This window comes from Podarcis raffonei, chromosome 5 (genome assembly GCF_027172205.1).
Source record: "Podarcis raffonei isolate rPodRaf1 chromosome 5, rPodRaf1.pri, whole genome shotgun sequence".
In the NCBI taxonomy this organism is placed as follows: Eukaryota; Metazoa; Chordata; class Lepidosauria; order Squamata; family Lacertidae; genus Podarcis; species Podarcis raffonei.
In genome coordinates this window covers 89,459,526-89,481,478 of record NC_070606.1, presented here as the reverse complement: position 1 = coordinate 89,481,478, position 21,953 = coordinate 89,459,526, and the positions used below count along the sequence as shown (strand labels likewise).

The following is a 21,953-nucleotide window of genomic DNA, read 5'->3' as shown; positions in this document are numbered from 1 at the left end:
TGGGGTGGGGCAGTGCAGTGGGGCAGTGCAGGCTGTAGCCTGCATTAATAATAATAATAATAATAATAATAGCTATTTTTCTAGTGCTGTGGAACATGGTGGGAAATTAAATGAGTCATAAGATGTGCCTGCCCAGTGCCACCACAGCCAGAGAACCCACAGCTGGGGCCCACTGACAGGGGAGGAGTCCCACAAGACCAAATGATGCTCAGGACTACCTCAAACCGAGGAGCCGTTTACAGGTGATAAACAGACAAGCATCCACAGTGCAAGACTCCATAGAATCATAGAATCATAGAATCATAGAATCATAGAGCTGGAAGAGACCACAAGGGCCATCGAGTCCAACCCCCTGCCAAGCAGGAAACACCATCAGAGCACTCCTGACATATGGTTGTCAAGCCTCTGCTTAAAGACCTCCAAAGAAGGAGACTCCACCACACTCCTTGGCAGCAAATTCCACTGTCGAACAGCTCTTACTGTCAGGAAGTACTTCCTAATGTTTAGGTAGAATCTTCTTTCTTGTAGTTTGGAACCATTGTTCCGTGTCCGCTTCTCTGGAGCAGCAGAAAACAACCTTTCTCCCTCCTCTATGTGACATCCTTTTATATATTTGAACATGGCTATCATATCACCCCTTAACCTCCTCTTCTCCAGGCTAAACATGCCCAGCTCCCTTAGCCGTTCCTCATAAGGCATGATTTGGTGAGATTCACTATAGCTTGACTGGGTGTCTTCTCATGCAGTGGGGGTCCTACTCTCCCCAGAAGCTACCATATGCCCCCAAAATATGCTCAGGAAGATTGGGGGACCATCTGGAGCAGATGGAGGGGCATGCAGGTAGCTGATAAACCGGAAGTCTCATTGTGTGAGTGGATTTCCGTTGCATAAGCCATTTATCGTTGCACCTCTCCCAGTGTGTAGTTTAGGGAACTTTATGACTGAGCAAGGATATGAATTAACATCCTTGCAAATCTGGAATTCTCCCCAGTACATCACTGGGAGCCTCCTTCTCTCATAAAGATAGATAGATGCATAGATAATTTTTTTATTTATGTATTAAATTTTCCAATTTAATAAGTTAAAAGTGTATCAATTTCATATGCTTTTTAACAGCGGGGATTTCTTTTGGGAATAACTACAGTGGTACCTCGGGTTACAGACGCTTCAGGTTATGCGATTTCAGGTTGCACACCGCGCAGAACCCAGAAGAACCGGAACGGGTTACTTCCGGGTTTCAGCACTCACACATGTGCAGAAGCACTAAATCACACTTTGCACATGCGCAGAAGCGGCGAATTGCAACCCGTACGTGCACAGATGTGGCGCTGCGGGTTGCGAACGTGCATCCCGCATGAATCATGTTCGCAACCCGAGGTTCCACTGTAATGCTAATAATAAACAGTCTCTTATACTGTTGAAAATACACAAACAACTTTACTTAATTAGTTTCCATTGCTTTATCCTGGTACCTTTTTCATCTCGGAAATTTATCCCATCCACATTTTGACTCTAATCTGGAAAGAATTTGTAACCCAAGGTTTTGTAAAAGAGAAATGGATGCTATCTATGTAGCAGGCCAGCCTGATAGGGGAAAATTCCACACTGCATCATTAATACAGTGCATTTATCTCTGCAAAATTAATTCTTGCTTAGCAGTGTATCAAATAGTCTATGAAGAAAGTTAATTGTGAATCAATGGCTGCAGACAGAATGCTGAATATACTGTAAACTTTCTCATGCAATGCCTTATTTAGCACAGCTGATGAACGACTGGAAGTTGCTGCAGTACGAACTTGCTCTTCTGTCACCTTTTGTATGGAAGTGATTGATCCCTTGGACACTGTTTGTTTAATCTGATTTAACTGTTCTCCACCCTCCTCTAAATAAATCTGGATTGATTTTTGAGACCTTTCGCTGTTCAACAGCATAAGCTGGTGTGGTTTTCCTCATAAATATAATACACACTCCTTTCGAGCTGGACAGAAATTGATACCACATCCCCCCCCCCAAAAGAAACTATGTGATTACTGAAAGACACAAGAAACTATGTGACTACTGAAAGACATGAGGCTCTGCACGGCTCTGCAAAACAGAACTGCACTTCCTCAGTTCCCAGCAGCGGGGATGGTAGAGACAAAACTCAAATTGGTTGGCTCTGGCTGTCATTGGCTGAAGCTCCACCAGTCATTGGCCTCACTGATTTCTACCCCACCAGTCCCAATGGCCACCAACCACCCACTGGCAAAAGGTACTTCTCCTTCCCCCAAACCTGTATCTTTCAGTTTCTTGCCTATCACTCCGGACATATCTGAAGCACATTGGTTCCATCTCAGGGTATGGATAGATGTACCAGATGGAACGTAACATCGCCATATATCCTCACTGAAACGTAACATCGCCATATATCCTCACTCTTTCTGCCAGGCCAATAGCCTGGATAAGTGGAGACTGAGAGGAGGTATGAGAGCTGTCTTCAAATATCCAAAGCTCTGCCACATGGAGAATGGAGAAAGCTTGTTTTCTGCTGCTCTGGAGGGCATGACCCAAACCAATGGTTTCACGTAATAAGAAAAGAAATTCTGACTAAACATCAGGACTAACATAATAATAAAATTACTACTACTACTACTACTACTACTACTACTACTACTAATAATAATAATAATGTATTTATTTATACCCCTCCCATCTGGCTGGGTTTCCCAAGCCACTCTGGGCGGCTTCCAACAGAATATTAAAATACAATAGCTTATTAAACATTAAAGGCTTCCCTAAACAGGGCTGCCTTCAGATGTCTTCTAAAAGTCTGGGAGTTGTTGTTCTCTTTGACATCTGGTGGGAGGGCATTCCACAGGGCGGGCACCACTACTGAGAAGGCCCTCTGCCTGGTTCCCTGTAACTTGGCTTCTTGCAGCGAGGGAACCGCCAGAAGGGCCTTGATGCTGGACCTCAGTGTCTGGGCAGAACAATGGGGGTGAAGACACTCCTTCAGGTATACTGGGACGAGGCTGTTTAGGGCTTTAAAGGTCAGCACCAATGCTTTGAATTGTGCTCGGCAATGTACTGGGAGCCAGTGTAGGTCTTTCAAGACTGGTGTTATATGGTTTCGGCGGCCACTCACAGTCACCAGTCTAGCTGCCGCATTCTGGATTAGTTGTAGTTTCTGGGTCACCTTCAAAGGTAGCCCCACGTAGAGCGCATTGCAGTAGTCTAAGCGGAAGATAACTAGAGCATGCACCACTCTGGCGAGACAGTCCGCGGGCAGGTAGGGTCTCAGCCTGCATACCAGATGGAGCTGATAAACAGCTGCCCTGGACACAGAACTGACCTGCGCCTCCATGGACAGCTGTGACCGTAAGAGATGTTTAACAGTGGAACGGTCTCCCTCAAAAGGTTGTGGGCCCTCCTTCCTTGGATATTTTTAAGCAGAGGCTGGATTACCATCTGCAATGTATGATCTAGCTGAGGTTGCTGCATTGCAAGGGATTGGACTAGATGGACCATAGGATCCCTTCCAACTTTAAAATGCTGTGATCTGCTGCCTTTCCTTGAGTGTATGATGCTTCCCAAAACATTCAGATGAGAACACCTTTCGCCAAATTTTGCTCAATTTCTGCCTCTTTGTTGTCAGATTTATTTATTTTTACCCTAAGTGAAGCATGTCCCCTTATTGATATACAAGCACGCAACACAGAGGTGCAAACACAGCACTCTATTTGCTGCAATGTGATACAAATGAAAGTGTACACAAACAGAGCTATTTGTAGAGAGCTTAGTAGATATGCTGGAGGCACACACTTGGGGGGAGAGAATCGTGAGGAAAGCCAAATCTTTAATGCTCTCCTGGTGCCTTAAACGCTTCCCTGATATCGTATGTTGTCCAACAAGGCCTAACAAACGGCACTGCATCTACAGAAGCCTCTCTTGGGTGAATCGGAGGGATCTTCTCAGTCAATAGCATGAATTAGACTTTAATGCCATGTGCTGAGAGACGTGGTACTCCAGATATCTGACTTGCATTAGTTAGATCTTGGCAGATGCAACAAACAATGAGCCAGGTATGTGTAAGCTTTGTGAATTTTTGTGTGTTTTTAAACGAGTTTGTGAAATACTTTCTCTCCCCCACCCCATTAACATCATGCTTCTTATCAGCGGCTGTTCAGAATGTTCTGAGCTCAATCTCAGCAAGCTCTTCAGAATGTAATTGATATATATTTTCTCTCTCTCCTCGCCTCTTCTTAAAGTGCTGCTAAAGGAATGTACCTGCAATTGGTCAAAGCCCCCAATTATACACAATTATGCGTAATGCAATTTCAAGGGCTTATGGAAGTTCTGAATTTAAAGAGGATCGTCATTCAGAGAGAGAGAGAGAGAGAGAGAGAGAGAGGAAAACTGTTACCTGTAGCCAGCAATTCCAGGGGTTCGCAATCTTCATTTCCACCAGCCTTCTCAGGGGAAGGGAACAACTTCCTCACCAATGCTGCACAAATAGGCTGGACTAATAGAGAAGTGAGGTTCGATCGGTTCTGTTTATAGCTTCCATCTTCAAGGAGAGTTGAGGGGGTAAAGAGAACAACATAAGTATATGACAATAAAACCTTTCTCTAGATCAGTGCATTTGAAGAGTTCACGAACAGAACATGCCACTCTGATTCCATGACAGGCACTTTTGGATTTCCGAGAAACGTTTTCTGGCAGTAAGAGCTGTTTGACCATGGAACAGTCTCCCTCAGGAGGTGGTGGACTCTCGTTCCTTGGAGGTTTCTAAGCAGAGGCTGGGTGGATATCTTTCATGGGTGCTGAGATTGAACTGCATTGCAGGGGGCTGAACTGGATGACCCTTGAGGTCCCTTCCAAGTTTACAATTCTATGATTCTAATTGGATGCCTGTAGGAAGCCTGTAAGCAGGATATATGCCCAGCAACCGGTAATCAGAAGCATACAGCCCCCTACCATGGAGGCAAAGCACAGCCATCATAGCTATTCATAGCCTTTACCTCCATGAATTTGTCCTCTCCTCTGTTGAAGCCACCCAAGTTGGTGGCCATCACTGCCTCCTTTGGAAGTGAATACTGCATTTTAACAATGTACTGTGTGAAGGCACACAGTCTTCAAACAAAAACATATTGGAGGTCCCGGGCCACAGGGAGGTTAGGCTGGCCTCAACCAGAGCCAGGGCTTTTTCGGCTGTGGCCCCGATCTGGTGGAACGCTCTGTCACAAGAGACTAGGGCCCTGCAGGACTTGACATCTTTCCGCAGGGCCTGCAAGACAGAGCTGTTCCGCCAGGCCTTTGGCCAAGGCACGGCCTGACCCCCCTCCTTTGGTACTCCTCATAGAATGCTAGCCCAATGGTTGCCATTAATTTGATTCTGAATTGATTTTAGTATGAATTGATTTTAGAATGTATTTCAATTAATTGATTGTGATTTTATGTAAACTGTGTTACTTTTACTGTTGTTAGCCGCTCTGAGCCCAGCTTCGGCTGGGGAGGGCAGGATATAAATAAATTATTATTATTATTATTATTATTATTATTATTAAAAAAAGAGGACGCCATGACAGCCATCCAAAGCAAATACAGTGTTACCTCGGGTTACATATGCTTCTGGTTACATAAGCTTCAGGTTACAGACTCTGCTAACTCAGAAATAGTGCTTCAGGTTAAAAACTTTGCTTCAGGATGAGAACAGAAATCATGCTGCGGCAGCGTGGCGGCAGCAGGAGGCCCCATTAGCTAAAGTGGTGCTTCAGGTTAAGAACAGTTTCAGGTTAAGTACAGACCTCCGGAACAAATTAAATACTTAACCCGAGGTACCACTGTAAATGCAATTTGTACCCCTGAGAAAGAGGATGTGTCCTGGAAAAAGTCTAGCTCCCTTGTGACCATGGAGCAGAAACGAAACTCCTCCTCCTTCTAGAACCAAATTCACACCATTATCAAATTCTACAGGGGAGCTGGGTACCAAACAAGTGTCATGGTTGATGTTTTGGTAAAGGGTTCTAAGTGGGTCTCTGTTTTGCATGGTGGTCCTTGAATAAGTGTTGACCTTTATATGGTCCCTCCTCATCAACATTTAACCAAGACCTTTTACAGTTTGCTTTAAGCAGGGGTCAGAGCTCAGTAACAGAGCATCTGTTTACATGCAGAAGTCCCATCCCTGGCATTTCCATGTAGAGCCAGAAATGTCCCCACTGAAACCCACGAATACTGCTGCCAGTCAGTGTAAGACATACTGAACTAGATGGCTCACTGTTCTGATTCAGTATAAGACAACTTTCTGCATTCCTACTGGCAACCTACACCCAGCCAAATTATTGCACAGGAAAGTCATGTTTTGTCAGTGATGAATAAAGCCAAACATGTATCTAGACGTCTGAGGAAAAGTGTGTGTGTGTGTGTTCCTATTGTGCCCTAAAATACCATTTTAATGATCTTCCTTTTTGTTTTCTTTCTTTAGAAAAGGGAAAGTTTGACTCGACACTGAACTGTAATTGTGCATACCACTTCTTTGACTTTCAGCTACAATGCTAATAGAATTGTATTAGTTTTGAAATAACTGAACTGAATGGTTCATTAATTTTTCACCTTAAGCTTAATGGGAATTTGACAGTTTTATGCTGTGAACAGACACTGCAAGGAGGGCCGTGTTGTCTTCCAGGAAATTATAAATTACAATGGAAAAGAAAAAAAAGCATGGTTGTGCTCAATCAAGATTTTGGCTTAGTCACCCTGGGTGCAAAACGAGCTCCGTATACAATCTAACAGAGTCAGGGATCCTGTGGCAAGATCCACTGGGAAGAGCAGCATAGGACTGCTCTGATGCAGCAGATCTCTGGCTCAGTCAGTTGATTCCCACTCAGTTGGCGAAGCCAAAGACGGTTGGGCCAATAGCATTGTAAGTACCCCAAAAGGGGTGTTTCAGGGGCATGGCAGGGGTGCAGCCAGACCGGGGGGGATGGGATGACTTAGGTTGGATTCTAAGCCCTTTCAGCTCAGTCACAGAACCTAGCAACCTGGCATACAACACCATTTCAAATGCTTCCTTTCCCTCTGCCAGGCTTAAGCAGAGCACCACCAGCAGTCCCGCTGCTGAACAGGATTTGGATCAGTTATAATTTTATGCCACCTTAAATTACACTGGCTTGCTTTAGACCCCCTTCATGTGCACACGACTAAATAATCTTCGTTGGATTTGTACACTGCAGGTACTCTACCTCACTGGTGCACTACCATAGGCATAGGGTATTTATATTTCTTGAATTTATTTCTTTACTAAATTTATTATTTATTAAATTTCTACACCGCCCTTCATCCGAAGATCTCAGGGCATGTCACAGTGTAAAAATACAGAATAAAAACTCAAAATACATTTAAAAAGCAAGAACAAGAATAAAACAAAGCAATAATCACTCTCCCACAAATACATTTAAAAGGATGTAAAATGCTAATCAGCCGAAGGTGTCGGAGGCTGGGCAGAGGAGAAGGAATGGTGGAGGCACCTCCCCATCCTGACCCTCCCAGGGAGAAGGAAAAGGAAGACAGTATAGATTTACAACAGGGGTTTGAGGGAGGTCACAGCTGAGAGGCAGATGAGGGGGAAAGTTGGGAAATAATGGGAGAGGAGGAGCAATTAGAACCGGAGCAATAGCTGGCTGGCGTGTTGTCCCTAGAAAGCATTCCAGTCCCACCATCTCCCAGAACCCGGCGAGCCTTAAAAGTAGGAGAGCAAAGAGCTTGAATACAGAGGGCACTTAGCAGCACCTGTAGAGGAGGTGATGATGAATGAGGAAGTGGGAGAGAAGGGGGGTGGCGATGAACTGGGGACAACACCATTATCCAAGAGGCTGGGTGCTATAGCCTCTCTCTGTCAGGTTTGAAATAAAAAAGGACCATAAGAAACCTTTCCTTCTCTTTTTGTACCAGTGTGGTGCAGTGGTTAAGAGCAGTAGACTCATAATCCGGTGAACCGGGTTCGCGTCTCCGCTCCTCCACATGTAGCTGCTGGGTGATCTTGGGCTAGTCACACTTCTTTGAAATCTCTCAGCCCCACTCACCTCACAGAGTGTTTGTTGTGCGGGAGGAAGGGAAAGGAGAACGTTAGCCGCTTTGAGACTCCTTCAGGTAGTGATAAAGTGGGATATCAAATCCAAACTCTTCTTCTTTATACCTTCCTGGACAACCAGCTGGTAGCCTCTCACAAAAGGCCCCTGTCTCTACAAACACAGCAGTCCTACAGTTCTACTTCATTCCCAAAGGTACATATACTGATCTAGAGCCACTTTAACACGCCACTGTAAAACACTCCACTTGACACCATTGGCGAAATAGTGAGCTATTAATTCCTCACTCCTTTGTCAAAGGGGCAAAGAAATGGCCTGTGGTTTTGCAGAGATGGGATGGGGAATGTTAACTGGCTCCAGCACGGGCAAGGCAGCTGTGGTCCTCAAAAGACTGTCAAAGATTTCAGCTGAGAGAGAGGGAGAGGGTTTCAAGGAAAAGTTGACAGATAGCGAGTGGGTGGCCCTTTCAGCAAAGCAGAAGGAAGGCATGTAGGCGTGTGTAAATGGAAACACTTGAGTTTGCGTGGAGTAAAGAGCAAAATGGAGAAACATGCAAGTTAGGAAACGACAACATGGATAAAGTTAAACTCAAACATTCTGCTCTGTTGCCAAGGCACCCGTGAGCAGAGGCAGGGCCATCTGCCAGCTTGCTGCATGCATCTTTAGGTAACGGGTGTCGTTAATAAGCAAATGTGAGAACATCCCTAGGTTTCAGTGTAAAAAAAAGGGGGGGAGATGAAAAATGCAAATGAGACATAATGTAAATCTTAATCTAAAACCAATCCCCCCATGGGCTGAAAGAAGGGACCTCCGTTTTGCAGCTGCCTTTCTAAATATACTTTCAAAGATGCTTCTCATTTTTGTTTTTCCTGGAAGCTGAAACGAGCTGCTCTGCCCACTGTGACAGCACTGAAATGGGAGCTGGTGCGACATGTGGTTTTAAAAAGGGCGCATTTAAAAACCACATATTGATTTGAGGCATGGCAGAGAGTGAAATGGGCATCTTTCCTGGGGCGTTACCTGCTTTTATGGCAGGCAGAGTGTTTAGTACACAGTTGGAAGACAAAGTAGCCCAAAAGATGTTTTTTTAAAAAATAAAAATAAACCCACTTTGTTTAAAAAGCATTCAATTCATTCATCCCTATTTTCCTTTGACATTTCCTTCACTTTAGTGAGACAAATGTCTATTAACAACAGGCAGGGACCTTCTGTGTGCTGTTTTTGATGCCTGCTAAAAACGTTTTAGTTCTGGCAAGGCTACCCAGACAGGAAATTTTATTATGTATATTTGTTCTTTTCTCTTCTTTTTCAAAAAGGCTGCTGATTTTACCTGTGTTTTGATAATCCTGTTATGTCTTCTGCTTTTAAAGTCTATGGATTTTATCAACATTTGCTTGTGAATACTTTATATTCTTTCATGTAAACAGCTTAAAGCTTTGGTGTTTTTTTTAAAGCGGTGTATAAATTCTGTCAAGTAAATAAAATGAAGAGTTATGGCAGCATACTGGCTAAGCATGTGAACCGTGAATGAAAAAAGTTCACTATTCAAGCCTCTACCAATAATTGATTATTTACTTATCCACGCAATCCACTGGTGGTTTGGAACAAAATGAGTAAATAGGAATACATAAAAACCCATTAAAAACATGCAATCCATTGAACACACGGCAAGAAGTAACAAAATGGCAGAAACTAAGAGGCAGCGATCAGGTCTCTCCTGAGGTGCCCTCAGGCAAAACTGCTCCCCACATCTGTAAAATGGCCATGATAAGGTTATTTGAGCCCATGACTGTGGGCAGGATTCCCGAATTGCAGGAGTTTGCACTAGATGTTCTCCAGATTCTTTCCAACTCTACAATTCTATTCTTCCAAGGTTTGATCTACTACATACCCTCCAACATTCATCAGATTAAAACAGGGACATTTCTCACTCTCCCCCACTGACGTTCTTCAATGCTTCCCTCCCCCATTTTTTTGTCCGACAGCCTCCACACCACAGAACATTTCTTGTCAAAAGAAGGGCAAGTCCAACCACCACGACACCAACGGAACACCACACACACACCTCACTGTCCTGAGAAAACCCGTAATCCCAATTTTATTTTATTCTTTGGTATAGTTACAAAAAGAAAAGCACACACCAGTAAATTTTAGAAAAGGGGAAGATTAGACATAAACACACAGTGTGTTTGAAAGCAAAAGCAAAAACAAAACAAGACTTCTCGCGCTCTGCTCCACTGATCTCTTTCTTCCCACCCAGGACAGTCCTGCCCTTTGCCTGTGCCTGAAAGCCAGTGCATCACACAGGGCTGGGGCTCAGTGGCCGTAACCTCTTCTCCTCCTTGCCCACTCTCCAGCAGCCACCTCAACCTGCCCAAGGGAGGAGGCCGCCCAAGAGAAGAGGCAACAGGATGTTCCCTCACTGCTGGCTGAGCCCTAGCTGGGCCAGATCTGCCTTATTCCAAACCTGCTCTTCCTTGCGGACCTTGGTTTGGATTGTGTTGTAAGGCAGCATCAATGGCAGACAATCTAATAGAAGAGACCCACAAGGACATAAGGAAACCCTTGATGGATTGAGCCAAAGGCCCATATAGTCCAGCAGCCGATTCTCAAAAGTGGCCAGTGAGATTTGTATGGAGAAACCACAAGCAGGACCATCTCCTTGGCCCAGTAGCATTTGCTTTTTCAAGCAATCTCACCCTTCTTTTCCGTTGCCTCTGGTATAGCTTGTTTTATCTGCAATTAGACCACTGCCTAAAAGGACTCCCCCCCCCCCATTTCCCTTTACGCCTTGCATACGGTGACAAATTTGTCATTCACAGTTCCAGGATGGAATGCAGTTAATTTCTCTAAGGAGATGCTCAGCAGATGGCAGTAAGAAGTGGAAGTAAAGGGATTGTTTTAGTAATCATTTGCAAGCTAAATGCTAACTAAATATCAAGGAGTTAGAAGCAAAGAGATGCAGGTTTGTTTTTATGATTTTTTTTAAAAAGACCCTGCATGGCAATTGTATAGAAAGCGAAACAAGAAGATTGATGCAAGCAAACAATTCAGACAATGATGCATCTCACTACACATACAGGAGATAAGCATCATAACCTATGATTTCTACATATGCATCATGCAGTTAAAGCAAGCGTAGGAGAAGAAAGGAGGGAATTGGCATCCTGTGAGTGCTTAGGTAGCAATCCTAAGAATAGGAAATAAATTACACTGTCTTAAATTAAGGCAATGTAAAGCACCTCAGACCTAAAGTCTGCTGGGAAGCAAGGCTACTGTTGGCTAAGCCAGCCTAAGCCTGGAAGAAAACAAGGCTTGAAAATAGATTTTGAGTTGCAACACCCTTTTGCCAGCTTCATTTACCCCAGATTAACAGAACATGTGAATGGAATCAAGATCCAGCCTAATCCCCCCTGGTGCTGGCTCTGCCACTCCACCCAAACAGTGCCAACCCACCCATGAGACAAGGTGAGGCAAGCACCCCAAGCAGCATGATTCACTAAGGCAGCAGATCCAGATGTTATCATAGAATCATAGAATCATAGAGTTGGAAGAGACCACAAGGGCCATCGAGTCCAACCCCCTGCCAAGCAGGAAACACCATCAGAGCACTCCTGACATATGTTGATCTTTCTACACACACACACACCATTCCTGATATAGATCTTCCCTGGCAGGGAAGTGGGGCACCATTTTGGGGTCTCATGCCAACATGTATTAGGCCAGCCTTGCACTCTGGAGGGTATGCCACTGCAGCTTGCAGCAGATTGTTCTGGCCTGTGCTTGGCTATAGTAAATCACTGGGGGTGGGGGATTTCAGAGGAAAGCAGATTGCAGTATGAAGGATTAAGCACCATCTTAAACTGTTTCTCTACTGCAAAAGCCCACTCAGTTTGGACACTGGAACCTCCTGAACAGGAAGTGGTTCCAGGGCCATCTTTAACCAGGGGTGAAAGGGGTGCGGGGCACCCGGGCACCAAATTCTGGGGGGCGCTAGGCCCTCGCCACTGAAGCTCTTAACTACCTACCTGTTATGAAATAAATAATTTTGATCAAGCTAGAAAAACAAAATACATATATACCTACGTATTACCAAAATGTATACCTACTGTTTCACTAAAGGACTTTCGACTTTGTGTGCTCATTTACCAAAGATGTGCCGCGCCAGTGGCGGTGGCGCTTTCATTCACAACAGCGGCACTTGTCAGACTTGGGGGCTAAAGACTCCCCTGAGCGGTTCAGTTTCCTTTTGCTGTTGAACTAGATTTGAAGAACAAGGAATGCTTTGTCCTTCGTTCTTCTGGAGTCCTGAATTCTGGCTTGCTCCTTGAGCCTGCCTCCTGGGCTGTCCTTTGGTCCTGCCAATGGTTCCTAGTTCACCTCAGACTATGGCCCAGCCCTGACACCTAAACTGATGCCTGTGACAACATATTATACTGTTCCATTTTATTCCCATGAGACTGTTCAGGGTGAAGGAAAACTCCCTTACCCTGCAAAAACAAACAGCTCAGCTGGTCCAATATATAGCTTTTGGAACAGTATGAAATGTGGCTCTGAGTTTGCCCACAGACACATATGCAGATGGCATATGAAAAGTGGGTTGCTTAGATACTGCAGTTTCTGTTGAACCTTGTTTTTGCTTTCTATATGTCTAGTTTGGTTTATAAGAATCGCTGAAAAGGCTAGATCCAAAAGTTGCTTCTCTCTCTCTCTCTCTCTCTCTCTCTCTCTCTCTCATCTGCTGGAATTGTCAGTTTAGGGAAGACTGTGAAGTTTCTTTTCCTGCAGGCATATTAGAGCAGAAGAACAACATCTAGGGTGATGCTCAGGAAGGGGGACCATGTGGAAGAGGGAGACATCTTTAGAAGCACTGCAGAACAGGGGATTTCAGCAGCAGAATTCGGCATAACAAACTTCGCCTACTAAGAGTTGGGATGAATTTGATTCAGGTTGCATTTAAATTTAAATCTACCTACTTTGTACTTTCTGAAAGCATACATAAATTGAAACAGCCATCCTTTGAAATTCACACATATCCAAATGGTTGTATACAGCTAATGTTTACTCAGAGTAGACGCATGGAAATTAATGGGCCTCAGTTAGTCATGGCCATTAATTTCAACGGAGCTACTTGGAGAAAAAGTTAGTTGGGTGCAACCCTTAAATTTGCATTTTATTTTAATGTACCCACTTTTAAATGTGCTTTGCTTCAATATGCATACACACAATTTGGTAAGTTGTTTGAGTTGAGGATTGTACTGTAAAATTCAGCAAAGCGTGAAATCCAATGGATAATTATGTTCCAAGTAGAGGTGCAAATTAAGTTGGTTCACTTGAAATTGTAGGCAAAGCAAAATTCTCCTCTGCCCCTAGTGGGAAGGTGGTGTTGGAAAAGGAGAAAGCAGAGGTCCTATCCACAGATGCAAACGTAAGACCGATTAAGGCTCCTTTATTTACAGGCTGCACTTTCATGATCTTTTAATGGTTTGTGCTAATTGTACACACAGCATTGTCTTCAGACAGTGCTTGAAAGGACTTAGCAGCACATTTTTGTGCTTTTTATAGATTGTTCAGCTGCAGTTGCACTCATTACACTAGACTATTATAAATTTGTATATACAGGTTTTTAAGACTGTATAGATTCAGACAGTGCTTTTTTTCTTTAAAAATGTTTAGGGGTACTCTCATTTTGACTCAAGAAAACCAGCATTTTATAGTTCAAATCAGAAAAAAATAAATACAGTAAATGGACAAAAGTACAAAGATTCACAAAATGTTTAGGGGTATGCGTACCCCTGAGTCCCCCAGAAAAAAAGCACTGGGTTCAGAAATGTTTGTGTATGTATTGCTTGTAAATCGGCATGCTTAAATTATGTTGAGGGGACATTTCTTTACAGGGAGATGCCATCAGAAACTGGAATTTCTCCCCACCCCCCTTCTGTCATTACTTGAAGTTATAAATTTACTTTTGGTGAAAAAGATGCTATTAATGGAAATTTTGGAATTGCAAACCTTCCCATATTGCTGCAGGATTTCACTTCACAAAATTCAAGGCAGGTCTGGAGGCTCCTGCTCAGGAAAAATAAACCAGCAATTCCAAAGAAAAGCTGAGTTTCCATAAATAGTAGCAAAATGTCCCGAGTGATGATCTCACAAATCTGAGGTCAAAGTGGCAGTGATCCCTTCAAGTCAGCAACCTTAGCAACGTTCTCTCTCCCTCTTACATTAGGAAGTTTCTAGGAAATTTGTAATAGCTTGCAAACTGGGGCCACTGGGTAGATATGCATGGTGACATTTAAAAGGTAAAGGTACCCCTGCCCGTACGGGCCAGTCGTGTCCGACTCTAGGGTTGCGTGCTCATCTCGCTCAAGAGGCCATGAGCCAGCGCTGTCCGAAGACACTTCCAGGTCACGTGGCCAGCGTGATGAAGCTGCAGCTGGCGAGCCAGCACCAGCGCAGCACACAGAAACGCCGTTTACCTTCCTGCTATAAAGCGGTACCTATTTATCTACTTGCACTTAAGGGTGCTTTCAAACTGCTAGGTGGGCAGGAGCTGGGACCGAACGACGGGAGCTCACCCCGCCGCGGGGTTTCGAACCACCGACCATGCGATCAGCAAGTCCGAGGCACTGAGGTTTTACCCACAGCACCACCCGCGTCCCTTATGGTGACATTTACCCAAGGGCAAATAATAAATTGGTTGATGTGGTGCATAATGAGTAAGAAGCTTTGATAAGCCATTGGAAGCTACTACACATTCCTGATGTGTACAGCTACAGAAACACGAAGCACCCTAAAAGTTCAGGTAGCAGCTGAAACCTATGACATGTGCATTCTGACACCTCTAAAGCCAGCACTATGTTATGTACAAGCAGGCAATCTTACGTGCCCATAATAATGAGATTTATTATTATTAAAAATAATAAAAACCTTAGAATATACTGCAAGGAGATGAAATGGAAATAGAAAATCTCTAAGAAAACACTGATTGTGACAGCTTTAGGATAGCAATTATTTTGTTTATAGCATGCAGTAAACACTGCAGGGATTCAGAACATCACAAAGAGGGCACAGCTTGCAGCCAACACAAAAGGGAGTTGCAGGGGCTACCAATGCTACTCTGTCTGTATCCTGAAAAGAAAGTGGAAAATAATCACATGCCATGCATAATTTGTTTCTGCGGAAGCATATAAATTTTGGCTTATGATGTTCTTATGGCCATAAACTGACATTACACTTGTAATCGATTTCTCGGTGGCACCAGAACATGAGATTTATTTTGTCCCTCAGCCTTGACTGTGTCAGGAGAACATTATGGAAACTGTCCTGGGTTAAACCATTGATCCGGTTACAGTGATAGAGTTGGGAGAGATCTCAAGGATCATCTAGTCCAGCTGCCTGCTATGAGAAAGATCCCTTACAGATCAGACATTCAGATCATACAGTTCAGTACAGTGGTACCTCGGGTTACAGACACTTCAGGTTACAGACGCTTCAGGTTACAGAGTCTGCTAACCCAGAAATAGTTCCTTGGGTTAAGAACTTTGCTTCAGGATGAGAACAGAAATTGTGCGGCAGCGGCGTGGCGGCAGCGGGAGACCCCATTAGCTAAAGTGGTGTCTCAGGTTAAGAACAGTTTCAGGTTAAGAACGGACCTCCAGAACGAATTAAGTTCTTAACCCAAGGTACCACGGTATTCTGTTCCTACAGTGGTCAACTAGATATCTCTAAGAAGCACACAAGCTGTCTGGTTGTGAGTGCAATAGCCTATTCCCATGGTTGTTCTCTAGCAACTGGCAACCAGAGGTAGCTTTCTCCTCCATGATTTGGTATATTGGTGGCTGTCACCATATTTTGTGGGTAGCGAATGTCATAGTTTATCTTCCTTTTTTCTGTCCTGATTCCCACCATACAGCTTCGTTGAATGACCCCAGGTTGTTATAAAAGGTAAAGGTAAAGGTACCCCTGCCCATACGGGCCAGTCTTGACAGACTCTAGGGTTGTGCGCCCATCTCACTCAAGAGGCCGGGGGCCAGCGCTGTCCGGAGACACTTCCGGGTCATGTGGCCAGCGTGACAAACCTGCATCTGGCGAGCCAGCGCAACACACGGAAACGCCGTTTACCTTCCCGCCAGTAAGCGGTCCCTATTTATCTACTTGCACCCGGGGGTGCTTTCAAACTGCTAGGTTGGCAGACGCTGGGTCTGAGTAACGGGAGCGCACCCCGCCGCGGGGATTCGAACCGCTGACCTTTCGATCGGCAAGCCCTAGGCGCTGAGGCTTTTACCCACAGCGCCAGAAGAGAAAATAGGAATGGCCACAATAACATAGCACAACACAAGCTGTACCACAGGGGCTTTCAGACTTTCTGCATTAAGATAATCCATTCCACAGTTATCTGTTTGTCCAGTTATCCATTAAGCATGCCATGAAGCAAGCCCCGGTAAGTTACACAAGATTGAGGTGCAACTCATTGCTGGGTCTTCCTATTGACCTGCATGACCTGAGACTGCAGACTAGGACATACCAAACACCTTTCTGCACAACAAAATGAAATATTTGGGCTGTCTTTCAGGTACTTTGAATGCTCATCTCATTGAAGATCTGCAAATAAAGCTTCATGGAACTCCAGGATTTCCCCAAAATACAATTTAAAGAACATTGGCATAGAGGAACTGTCATTCCAAATCACAAGGACTGTTGTTGGTTTTTTTTAAATGGGAGGGACCATATCTCAGCGGTGAGCCACAATTATTTGCAAACAGAAGGTCCCACATTCCATCTTGGTCTCCTGTAGTTATAAGGATTAGGTAGCAGTTATAAGGATCAAGGTCCCCAAGACCTTGCACAGTTGCTTCCAGTTAGAGTAGACCAGGTGCCGCTAACTTGGTACCCACCCAGTTGTTGCTGAACTACAACTCCAATTATCCCTGACCATTGGCCATGCCAGCTAGGGCTCGTGGCAGTTGGGACCCATCTGCATCTAGAGCAAGGTTTGCCAACTTAGGTCTCCAGCTGTTTTTGGACTACAACTTCCATCATCCCCTAGGGTTCAGGGATGATGGGGACTGTAGTCCGAAAACCCAAGTTTGGGAAACCCTGATCTAGAGTGAACCATGTTGGTTACCACTGGAGCAAACAGTTCAGGGATAGATATATTCTTCTCATTGTGGTATGCTAAGTGGCAGAACTGTAGGTTTTGTTTGGTTTTATAGAGTGACCAGCCACACACAAAGCACATCCATGCTGCTTCTATATCAGGGTTGGCTACCCAGATGCTTGTTAAATTCCAACACCCTTCAGTTCCATCCAGTACAGACAACAGATGCAGATAACTTGTGTTGTAGTCCAGTAACATCTGGAGGGCCACAGGTTTCCTGACATTGTTTTATATCCTTCCATGAACAAGAACAAACATATCAAGAAAATGTTATCTAAATTCAGTCATCACCACCTCTCCTTATATGCTTTCATGTGTGTGCGCACACTGGCGTGTGCATGTGTATGTAATTGTAAACATTTATTAGTTTATTAATGGAAGTTCTCGGGTGACAAACAGTTTCAAATAATTTTAAACCACACACACACAAAAACCCAGTATGAAAATATATGCCTCACTGTGAACAGAATTTCCAGCAACATAAAAATAAATTACAGGAAAAGCATAACCTTCATTTCAGAACCATGCAATATTAAAGTCAAAGTAATTTTTACAAGAGATCAGGGTGACTCTAGTTACAACGTAGGTCTATTGGCATTGCTTTACTGAAACAGTTCCCAGACTAATTTTAAATTGCTTGTGGAGTACCAATAAAAGCACATGTGACAACCACCTGTGAAATTAGTTACCAACGCGAATAATAAGCGATTTACTGAGAGAGCAGTTAAAATTTAAAGTATCCCCTGCCAATACTTATCTTTCCTCATCTTTGACTAATGCCAAGTTTGTTTATAGTAGTTCTGCCCTTAAGTTCAAAAGGATATAATTAATAAGAATTATTAATTCGATCGGGACAACTTCCCATCTAGTCCAGCATCCTGTTTTCACAGTGGCTGCCAGATGTCTGTGGGAAACCTGGAAGCAGGATTCAAGCCCTAGAGTACTTTCCCCCTTCTGTGGTTTCCAGCAACTGGTATTTGAAAGCATCGCTGCCTCCAACTGTGAAGACAGAGCATGACCATCACGGTTTGTTGTTGTTTAGTCATTTAGTCATGTCCGGCTCTTCGTGACCCCATGGACTAGAGCACGCCAGACACTCCTGTCTTCCCCTGCCTCCCGCAGCTTGGTCAAACTCATGTTGGTAGCTTCGAGAACACTGCCCAATCATCTCATCCTCTGTTGTCCCCTTTTCCTTGTGCCCTCAATCTTTCCCAACATCAGAGTCTTTTCCAGGGAGTCTTCTCTTCTCATGAGGTGGCCAAAGTCTTGGAGCCTCAGCTTCAGGATCTGTCCTTCCAGTGAGCACTCAGGGCTGATTTCCTTCAGAATGGATAGGTTTGATCTTCTTGCAGTCCATGGGACTCTCAAGAGTCTCCTCCAGCACCATAATTCAAAAGCATCAATTCTTTGGCGATCAGCCTTCTTGATGGTCCAGCTCTCACTTCCATACATCACTGCTGGTAGGCATCAAAAGCCCTCTCTTGCATGATTTTTGTCTAATGCTCTTTTAAAGCCACCTAGGTTGGTGGCCCTCACTGTCCCCAGTGGAAGCGCGTTCCATAATTTCCCTGTACCTGTCCTGAATGTTCCGTCACTCAGCTTCATTGGTATGAACCTCCTTATCTCACTAGTTAGCTACCAAAACCAGACTTTTATCACCAGTCCCATTTTTCTAGAAAAAGAGATGCTGGAGCTCACTATCAACTTGTTATCTTAGAATGGCAATGGCGCCCACCTGAGAGGTGCCAGAGCTGAACTCTAGTGAGCGCCAGCTGAAAGAAAGCCCAGCTTATCGTCATGTTTTATTGCCAGGGGAGAGGAGGCTTCAAGTCTGCATGAAGGAGAAATGCGGAGAACCGAATTTAAATTTGCAAAAATTAGAGACTGAGAGACAGGAAACAACAATGACATATTGTCCCACTCCTTTTAAAAAAGTGTCTTTTTTTAATTAGGAGGGCAGGGAAAAAAAAAAACTCCTCTAAAGCTATGATCTCACATTATATATGGTTAGCATTCTGGCTCTTAGCTCCTCCACCCCTCTGCTTTCATGCCTTAGCCTACATTCTTTGAGCAGGTAATTTATTCACATAAAAGCTAATGTGTCCACTGGCAGAACCTGCTTAGTGGAGCTTTGTGATCCCAAACCCGTAAAAAGTGAACTGTGCTTGTAATAAATGGGAAAGACCACGCACGACAACAAAATTGAAGCAGCCAAGAATGACAGGATGAGAAAGGTAGCGCTGAAGCAAAAAAAGGAGGTGGGGGAATTCAAAATGTAAGGGAGTACAGGGCATTGCAAGTCTGAGTCAAAGAAACTGCAGTTATACAGCTAGTAGGCAGGGGAGGTACATTGGGACAAGGAAAGCAAGCAACTGTTCTCCATACTGTTCCATATCTCTACATTATAACAGAGATACCGCACCATTCTGTTTAGAAATATTGGAAATGTGCGTACTTTTTATTCATATTTTTTACAGTGGAAATTGGTGGTGAAGAAGAGGTGAGCTGCACCAACTGATGGCAAAAGAGAATGATTTCTATTCAAGAACAGAAATGCAAAAACTGGATCCAAAACGAACCCCAAAACAAAAGAGAAAGCAAAAATTAAATTGAAAAGCAGCCTGCAGGCTGCTTTTTAAAATTTAAACCCTGAATAAAACTTTTAAACAAAACTGGGCTATTTGGAAAATAAAATCAGCATTTTATCAGCAGCTCAAGATACATTCTCTTTTGTTTTGGGGTGTTTTTTTTGTAATCAAGAACAGAGGGGTTACAAGAATGCAAGGAAAGAATCTAGAGAAAGCACTATAGATGTAGGAATAACCCCCTCTTCCCCCGGAACGCTCACTAAACTTACAGACATTTTCCCTCCTTCAAAATGCTGAAGTCGCTTGTTTGGAGTGTCCCTGGGAGTGAGAGTTCATTACAGTCACTAATGCCTCACCCGCCTCATGGGAGGGCCGGCCCTAATCAAACCATATAATTTGCTAAATGGTGAACAGAAGACTCAACAATATCCTGCAGCGGCCCTTCTGAAGCCTTGCTGTGTGCTCTTCCACTGATGTCACTCCCTTGCCCTTCTGCTTTACCCTATCTAGTAATTTTCTGTAGCCCACACCCAGTTTCTCAATGCCTAATATACTGGAGAGAGAGAAAAAACGTGACCTTCAAAATACACAGAACATCAATAATTTGAGGACAGAGAGAGGCAAGAAGAAAGGAAATGTTGGGGGAAATATTTCTAACAGGATTCACACACATATACATAAAGTCCTCTGATACATATCTAATAGCATCCTTGCCCTTGGCTTCAGGCAAGGTCTATAATATTTGCTGCAAGTTGTTTCTACAGCTAGAAATTGAAAAAAACATTTTGGATTAAGCCTCACTTCCTGCATATCATTGGCCAACATTTATTTTACAGGGCTGGATTTGCCAGCAGTGAGCAACAAAATATTTTCCACAGTGATTTGAGCTACCAGGAAGCATTTCATTGACTCGTTTGTTGATACTTCCTAGGGAGTGCAGGCACTATCCATTGGATGTGTTAATAAATATTCTGTTTCATTTTAAGAATGAGTCTTCTTGAATTGAGGAAGCTTTGCCTTTTTCGGGGGGGCAGAGGGGGGTTTATTTTAGATTAACTTGATAGTTTGGGGTAAGTCAACGTTCCTCTGAAGGAGCACAGCTTGGTTCCAGGCTTTGCTACTTATCACAAGGCTTTCTGGCTTCCAAACTCCATTTCAGAAGCGGTGATCTTTGCAGTAAAAGCAGAACCACCTCTTCACTGATGTGCCTCTCTCCCATTCATCTGGCGGCATTACTCAATGAACCAAAGTACAGTGGTACCTCAGGTTACATACGCTTCAGGTTATATACGCTTCAGGTTACAGACACCTCTAACCCAGAAATAGTGCTTCAGGTTAAGAAATTTGCTTCAGGATGAGAACAGAAATCAGGCTCCGGCAGCGCGGCAGCAGCAGGAGGCCCCATTAGCTAAAGTGGTGCTTCAGGTTAAGAACAGTTTCAGGTTAAGTACGGACCTCCAGAACGAATTAAGTACTTAACCTGAGGTACCACTGTACTGGGTCAGCCTTACTTCTTTCTCCTTATACGTCCTCTACTTGTTCATTCCACACAAATGGTAAAATTTAAATGGTAAATTTCAGGAGGGAGATTGGATAAAAATGCCACTGAAATGAGCAAGCAAAATGATCACGGCACTAGAACATTTTCCCCATGAGGAAAGCCTAAAGCAGTGGTGGGGGACCTTTTCCAGCCAAGGGCCACATTTCTTTCTATGTAACCTTTCAAGGACCACATGCCATATTGCAAGAGGCAAAAGTGGGCAGAGCAAAATAATAATGAATGCCACCTTTTATGGAGAAATGGAGGCAGTGAGAGATTTTACTTTCTTGGGGTCCATGATCACTGCAGATGGTGACAGCAGCCACAAAATTAAAAGACGCCTGCTTCTTGGGAGAAAAGCAATGACAAACCTAGACAGCATCTTAAAAAGTAGAGACATCACCTTGCCAACAAAGGTCCGTATAGTTAAAGGTATGGTTTTCCCAGTAGTGATGTATGGAAGTGAGAGCTGGACCATAAAGAAGGCTGATCGCCGAAGAATTGATGCTTTTGAATTATGGTGCTGGAGGAGACTCTTGAGAGTCCCATGGACTGCAAGAAGATCAAACCTCTCCATTCTGAAGGAAATCAGCCCTGAG

The 21,953-nt window shown here is 43.9% G+C and overlaps 1 protein-coding gene across 3 annotated transcripts in view; it reads right to left on the bottom strand.

The window, feature by feature from the left end:
- Nucleotides 1-21,953, bottom strand: part of NAALADL2 (N-acetylated alpha-linked acidic dipeptidase like 2) — a 740,348-nt gene that overhangs the window by 186,091 nt on the left and 532,304 nt on the right. For all 3 annotated transcript variants that reach the window (XM_053390588.1, XM_053390586.1, XM_053390587.1), the window contains one exon: nucleotides 4,403-4,546. In XM_053390588.1, coding sequence (XP_053246563.1) covers nucleotides 4,403-4,546 — 144 coding nt within the window. The remainder of the gene's footprint in view (nucleotides 1-4,402; nucleotides 4,547-21,953) is intronic.